The 7,538-nt window shown below is 44.9% G+C and overlaps 1 protein-coding gene across 1 annotated transcript in view; it reads left to right on the top strand.

Annotated features, from left to right (window-relative positions):
* Nucleotides 1-478: 478 nt before the first annotated feature.
* Rgmb (repulsive guidance molecule BMP co-receptor b) overlaps nt 479-7,538 on the top strand; it is a 20,589-nt gene continuing 13,529 nt past the window's right edge. The window contains exons 1-2 of the mRNA XM_028783484.1: nt 479-1,058; nt 5,373-5,881. Of these exons, the coding sequence (XP_028639317.1) occupies nt 914-1,058; nt 5,373-5,881 (654 nt within the window). The 5' untranslated portion in view covers nt 479-913. The remainder of the gene's footprint in view (nt 1,059-5,372; nt 5,882-7,538) is intronic.

Below are 7,538 nucleotides of genomic sequence, written 5' to 3'. Positions count from 1 at the left end.
GGGGGGGGGGGAACCTGCTACACAGAGCTTGGGAAAGCGCTGGCTTCACACAAGTGGTTGAAGCCTTCAGGGATAGGACAAGGGGTTGGGGAGGGCCATTAAAAACAACGAACAAAAAAAAAAAAAAAAAAAACCTAGGAGGAAGCTGAACCTGAAGTTCATTAATTCAAGGAAAGGTTAAAGGCCGGTTCTCCTGGAACGCGGGCCAAGCGAGAGTCGTTGTAGTCCATTTCTATTGGGTACCAGAAAACAGTGATCGCGGAAAGGGGTGGAGGAGAAAAAGCATAAGGAAGCCGGCAGGAGGGAGGCTGGAGGGAGGCTGGGCCCTGGCGAAGCTGCCCCACCCGCGGGCGGCGGACACGGAACTTGAGTGAGACGCGAGGGCGGGAGGCACGCTCGCAGCCAATGGGGAGTGGAGGAGGAGGGTGACCGGGGGCGGGACCTCCGCGGATTGGTGGGAGTCTGGCGAGGCGGGGCGAAAGTGCGGGGCTGAGATTGATTGACCGCGCAGGCCGCGGTGCGGAGCTCTCCCAGCCGCTGCCTGCTACGGCTGGTGAGGTCCCTCTGATCCACGCACGTCGAGCCTACGCCAGCTGGGGCTCAGCCGCCCTTGAATTCCTGGCTGCTATCTGCGCTCGCTCACGGTTTTTTTTTTATCTTTTTCTCCCGCCTCTTTCTACTTGCCCCCCGCGTTCGGCCGTCTCGATGTCTCTGCGCCCTGTTGCCGCCTCCCTCCGCTCGCGACGCCCTGCTCATCGCGGCGGTGGCGGCCGGTCTCGAACGCTGGCCTGAAAGGAGGAAGAGGAGGAAGCGAGGCGTGCGCCCCGGCCCATGCCGCAGCCCGAGGCCCGGCTCAGCCACTGCGCCCGCGCCGCCGCCCTCGCAGGAGCGCACGAGACCTGCATGGACGGGCATGGGCGTGAGAGCAGCACCTTCCTGCGCCGCCGCCCCCGCCGCCGCCGGGGCTGAGCTGTACCGCCGCCCGGGGCTCTGGCCGCCGTCGCCCCCGCCGCCGCTGTTGCTGCTGCTACTGCTCAGCCTTGTGCTGCTCCACGCAGGTAGGCGCGGGCCGGGTGGGGAGCGGGCCGCGCGGGCTTTGTTCTGGGTCCGGAACGCCACGGCCCTGGCGGGCGAGCAGGGAACTCACAGTCGTGGGTTCACGCTCCTGCCCTCCGCCTCTGGCCTTCGCCGGCGACAGCCGGTGGTCCGGTCCCAGCGTGCGGGGGCCGCGTGCGGGACAGACACCCCGGGGCTTTATTACTCTCGGCAGGGGTGTTTACTGGAGCCCGCTGCGGATCGAGTTTCCGCCACCCTGGTTGTGAGAATGGAGACTGGGAGCCCTGTGCTGTTCCTCCTCTACAGCTGGGGGTGGCGGCCAGGCCCGGAATCGCACACGGTGCAAAGATTTTCACCCGAGCTTGGGGATAAATTCCGAAGAAACTTAAGTTAACCGGGATCTATTTCGGTTTTGCCAGTGCTGCTTTGAACGCAGAGTTTGGCGAATTGAAGACGTGCTTTGAGGGTAGCCTTGTGTTTTCGGTTCCTAGCGGGCTTGACAGATGCTCACTGCGGTGTGGAGGTCGGCACTGCCCCTGCTGATGCAGCACTGAGGAATGTGCCCTTCGGATATACCTGAACCTGACCCTTGTGACTGGTGCCTATTTTTTTGTTTTCTTTACAAGGAAGTGTCATCTTTTTAAGACTTTACCTAGACCATGAATTTCCCTTTAATACAAAAATTAAAAGGATCATTGTTTTACATAGATTTCCTAGGAGGCCCTTTGTTCCGATGACACAACGCTCTAATCTGGAGAATTCTAGTTTAATATCTCTCAACTGTACTGAAAAACTTTTTTTACTTGGTAAGATATACCGTGCTAAAATAGCTCGGAGGCCTTTTAAGTAATGGACTAAAATAACATTGAAGAGACAACTCTTCGAGGTGTTATAGCAGCTGCATTGTAACACTGTCACTTGGGGAAATGGACTGGTTCTGCTAAAATGTAATGGCCAGTTATGGAATAACTAAGGCTTTACATTAGTTGCTTTAGATAGAACGTTAGAAAAATGGCTGCATGCGGTTTCATGGAAACTTTTTATTAATGTTCCAGTATTCCGGAGTGTTGGGGTGAGACATATGTATCCATTATGTCAAAGTGTGCGTTTCATGAAAGGGAAGCTGAAAGGCTAAGTTAAGCTCTTGGCAGCTTGGATATTGGTTGTTATGAGGTCCTGACAGGGTTAGAAAGTAGTTCCTGGAGATTTCCTTGCTGCCCTGTGAAAGGCATGAGAAACTGGACTGGTTTACCGAATTCAGGTGTTTTGGTTAAAGAGTTTGGAACTAGTAACTAGTAACTCAGTCTGTGCTCACGTTTAGAGTGAATGAACCCAAGGCTCTCATGAGAGCTTCAACAACTTGTTGAAGTGGAGCTGCTTTTGAGAGATCTCTTTGAAGAGTGGTTCTATTTGAAATGAGGGGTTCTTTTCCAGACCAGGGAACCTAGCAAGAGCTACTTGCAGATGGACTGCCATATGTTTTACGTCTGAGTCCATATCATTTGCCTCTGTGCCCCATATGGCTCCATAGTTCACTCAATTCAGCCTCAGCAGATCTCATTTCCTTTCCGATAACCTGGCAATTGTGCTGCAGTCAGAGTCCTGGTGTGAAGGAAGCTGTCTTGCTTATGTTCATTAAAAAATAATGAAATGAAAGCTCTAGACCACGAAGCCTTTAGCACTTACAGTAACTGGCTGAAAGTACAAGTCACACCAATTGTAGGTCATGACCTGACACCAAAATAGGAAATTTTTCTTTGTCAGTGCATCTTTTGAATTCGGCCCTTGGGAAACGGCCTGTTTATTTTCACATGTATTTTATTGTATGATTTTATTTTAAGAAGGCCTTTGCAGTTCGTGAGTGAATATCAAATACAGGCCTTCTTGCTTACTCATACACCCCATGGCCTCCTTGGCCACATCCTGGAGAGTGTTTCTGCTCTGCATTGTCTTGGCATTTTGACAGGAGGCTTACATTACCGCTTCTAACAGGCAAAGTGTGCATTGTCATTATAAATTCATGAAGCTTGGATATTTCTGGGTGTATGCTACAAATTAGTCATTATACCAGAGCCTGTGATGGAGCTGAAAATGCTGACCTCGAAGCATCTTCTCTTCAGTTAGCCCTCCTCCCCCCAACCCCCATGCTCTCCTCAGCCAAGGGTTGTTAGGCCCCCTCATCCAAAGCAAAAGAGCTGTTTTGAATGTGATTTCTCAAAGAAGTCAGCACCTACCTACCATAAAAAAGGGAAAGCTTGAGAATGGGGGTTGGGAACAAAAGGACACTTGGAATAAATGCTGCGTCTTCTCCCTCCTAAACACTGGGATTCTGTATCTCCATGCTGTCCTTACTTTTGATATTTTATGACTATTTGAAATAATTATAAGTAACTGTATGCTCAGATAGATTTTATAGACCATAAAAAGAACAAATAGGCCCCACAAGTTTAGCGGAAAGTTCTAGTGCTGTCATTATTTGAGGTCCAAGAGCTGTTCATTAGGAGGTGAGCTTTTACTGGTTTTGTGCTTGCTGTGTATCTTATTTTAAAAGAAGAGTGGTATCATTGTCACCCACTGCTTTTTCAGCTATCAGTGACTGAGCTTAACACTAGTTAGTTGAATACAGCCCCACCAGGACAAGGCAAGACCTTGGATACCCCTTTCCCTTGATAAATGACTTGAAAGCTTTTGGGATAGTGAATTGGTTTGATTGGTTTTGCCTTTGTTTTGTTGTTCAGTAAAAGTAGCTAAAAGTAAATACATTTGTCTTCGAGAAAGGAATCCTGTAAATAGAGCTGCCTTTGTCAGCGCTGCACTGAACTAGCCTTGAATGGACTAAATGCATGAAGATCACTTTGTGATTTTTTTTTTTTGTTTTGTTTTGTTTAAAGTGGTCTGGTGATTGTTGTTTTAAGTCCATAGCTCCAAAATAGTAAAATAATTTTAATCTCTTCTATTCTGGTAAAAATGAAAATGAAGGCTCAACTGGGTCTTTGAAATCTCAAAACAGTGACAAATTGTTCCCTCCCACACTTCTCTCCAACTAAAGCCAACAATAGTTTACCATTTAATTAAAGTTTAAAAACGTTAAGGCACCTTTGAAATCAATATAGAGATTACTAAATGATGTCTTTCATCAGGTGAAGTTTTAAGTACTGATACCCTGAAGTTTATTGTATCCACATATTGTAATAATTACATATTTAAAAAATAACCCACTGACTTTAATCAGGCATGGTGACATTCACCTGTGATCCAACATTCTGGAAGCTGATACAGAAGGATTTCAAGTCCAAGGTCAGCCTGTGCTACAATTCAATGAGACCTGCCTAGTGTTTCATCTTTTTCTCTTGTGCTTTTAGACATCTCATGAATTGTTATATAAGAGACACGTGACAGATAATTTGGATTTTTTTTAAATACAGGACTTTTTATACTTGGGTTTTCATTTTAACTTTTTCTCTAAACTGTTAATGAATTAAGAGGGAAAGTGAGTTGTGTCTGTTCACACACACATACTAGGAATTCTTGGCTCTATAGTTCTCTTGATTCCACTTTGAAAAACAATTTTGATGTTGCATAATTTTTTAGTTGCCTTGTACTTGTGGTTTGCTTGAGATCTGTGTGACAGACATGGTTAGGAGAGAAGTAAAATCAGATATTGGTCAAGTGAATCACTTTTTTAGCCGAGTACTTAGGTCTTAGAGAAGCTAAGACGTTGTAACTGGATGTGGGAATGCAGCTTATTAGTAATGTACTTTGGGAAAGGTAGGACTTGCTACTTGAATTTTTTTCCTTTGATTTTCTTACCCTGTAGCCATACAAAACCAGGTAAAGATAATTTAAGCAAACTATAATTTAAAATTTTAGCCTTTCTTCGGGTATGTAGGCTTTAATCATAGCTATGTGTATAGTGTATCTCTCCCACTGCTTTCCAAAGCAAATTACTCATATGGCTTTAAAAATCAAAACAGCCCATACCTTTGGCTTTGCTTTGGAGCAGAAGAATCTTTGTCAAAATAGCAAACAAGAAACAATATTTCGTTTGCAATTTTAACCTGGAGACATTTCTAGACTAGACTCTTGTTCGATTACCAAAGCCCAAGCTTCAAAGTTTCAGTTAACTATATTCAGTTTTTCTCATGATGGCTTAATTTGAGAGACATAATAACATGATATAACCTTATTTGTGAAGGTGTCTTAAAATGGGAGTATATGAGATAGAACAGACGGTTCCTAGGGAGAATACCATCTTCTCATGCTGCCTAGGAAGTGATGGCACAGTTACATGCTTGATCCTGCCTTCTTTCCCATAGGTGATTGCCAACAGCCTGCTCAATGTCGAATCCAGAAATGTACCACAGACTTCGTGTCCCTGACTTCACACCTGAACTCTGCCGCTGATGGCTTTGACTCTGAGTTTTGCAAGGCACTCCGTGCCTATGCTGGCTGCACCCAGAGAACTTCAAAAGCCTGCCGTGGCAACCTGGTGTACCATTCTGCTGTGTTAGGTATCAGTGATCTCATGAGCCAGAGGAACTGCTCCAAGGATGGACCCACATCCTCCACCAACCCGGAAGTGACCCATGACCCCTGTAACTACCACAGCCATGGGGGAGTCAGAGAACCCAGGGGGGGCGACCAGAAACCTCCCAATTACCTTTTCTGTGGCTTGTTCGGAGATCCTCACCTTAGAACTTTCAAAGATCACTTCCAAACATGCAAAGTGGAAGGGGCCTGGCCACTCATAGACAACAATTATCTTTCGGTTCAAGTGACGAACGTGCCTGTGGTTCCTGGGTCCAGCGCAACTGCTACGAACAAGGCAAGTATGGGTCTTTTCCCCTTTTCCACTCAAGTTGTTTGCTCCTTCAGACAACTTATAAAATGTGTTGTTATAAAGGCCTAATTTACAGGAACCATTTGTATATCTTCTTGGAAAGTTATTAACAGGGTTGGTAAAGGTTTGAAATTATTTAATGAGAGATTTTTCTCTGGCATGTAAGATGTGGGTCTCGACTTAACTAGACAATGATATGAAGGATAAAACATAAACAGTGAAATCAAGTTCTCCAGAGAGAAAAGGCAGGCCTTTTTAATGAGAAAAATGTGTGCCTTCCCCAGTGCTGTCTTGTGAGTGCGTATGTGTGTGAGACTCTTCCCGAAGAAATCCAAGTTTACATTCATCAGATGATGAAAGTGGGTGTTCTGAATAAAGAAAGCCGTGAAGCAAGCCTGGGGCAGTGGCCCATCAGGAAACATACTTTATTGGAGATTTAGAAGCTATAGTAAATGTTATGGCCATAAGCCAGGCTTCCCAGTGGCAAACCCACAATGGTGCTTTAGTTACTAACCTTTTGGTTACCAAGGAAGTTAAGGATTGGCTGTTGCAGAACAGTGCTATATAAGCCCTGTGTAATCTCACACCCTCTTTTAACAGTTTAAGTCAGAAGCTAAGAAGAAAGTTGGCAAAATTAAGTTAAGCTTTCCCTGAGCCAATGTCTGTGTGCCTTGTTTTACTTATTTTGAAGACATTGATCGTGTATAGGGAGAGATCTTCAGTGCCAGCTGCAAGGTGCTGATGTCTTCCTGCAAGGTGGAAGAGAGTGTCACGTGGGTCTGCAAGTACCAGTCAGTGCTAAGTAACTTACCTTTTGTATTTACTTTTGTAAATAAAGTCAGTTTCTCCTAGTGTCCAACTAAACCCCCTCCTACCCTGTCTTCCCCAGCCATGAACCCCACAGATAGACTGTCTCATCTGCTTTAATTTCCTATATTCATTTTATCTTTAGTTGTCATAGACTAAATATAATTGACAAGGATCAAGCTTTTGAAGTCCTGTGGCTGTTCATTTGACTCCCTCCCTTGCTTCCAAATGTGTGGCATATTTTTAAGTGAGTTTAAATTATTTTACTTGGCATTTTGTGAAGGGGATTTTACAGTACCTCAGGAGATATCTGGAGACACCCAGGAGTGTCACAAATCTAAAAATAGAAGCCATTGCTCTTGAACACAGAGAACTGTTCCAGCGCAGCAGACTTTTTAGGGGATCTCCAAAATGTTTATACTTCAACTCTGTAAAATCTCAGGCTTGCCTCTTGACTTAGCAAATTCTACATCTCAAAATAAAGCTTTCTTTCTCTGGCTCTTATATGTTTATAAATAACTTCTTTCGTAGATCTCAGAACATGGGGTTGGTAGAAGTTAGATTATAAAGATATAGGATTATGAAGCTAGTGAGATGCCTCAGCAGTTAAGAGCAGCTACTGCTCTTGTAGAGGACTGGGTTCAGTTACCAGCACCAACCTGACAGCTCACAACCATGTGACTCACCTCCCTGTTTCTGAAGACACTTCCATGTATGTACATGCACATGGTGCACATGAACTCCAGGCACACATACATACTCATGCACAAAAAACCTTAAGATAGAAAATATATATATATATATATATATATATATATATATATATATATATATA

Source organism: Grammomys surdaster, unplaced genomic scaffold, assembly GCF_004785775.1.
Source record: "Grammomys surdaster isolate TR1022 unplaced genomic scaffold, NIH_TR_1.0 1136, whole genome shotgun sequence".
NCBI classification, from domain to species: domain Eukaryota; kingdom Metazoa; phylum Chordata; class Mammalia; order Rodentia; family Muridae; genus Grammomys; species Grammomys surdaster.
Note: the sequence above shows the minus strand (reverse complement) of the source record. Positions and strands in the feature narration are given on the sequence as shown.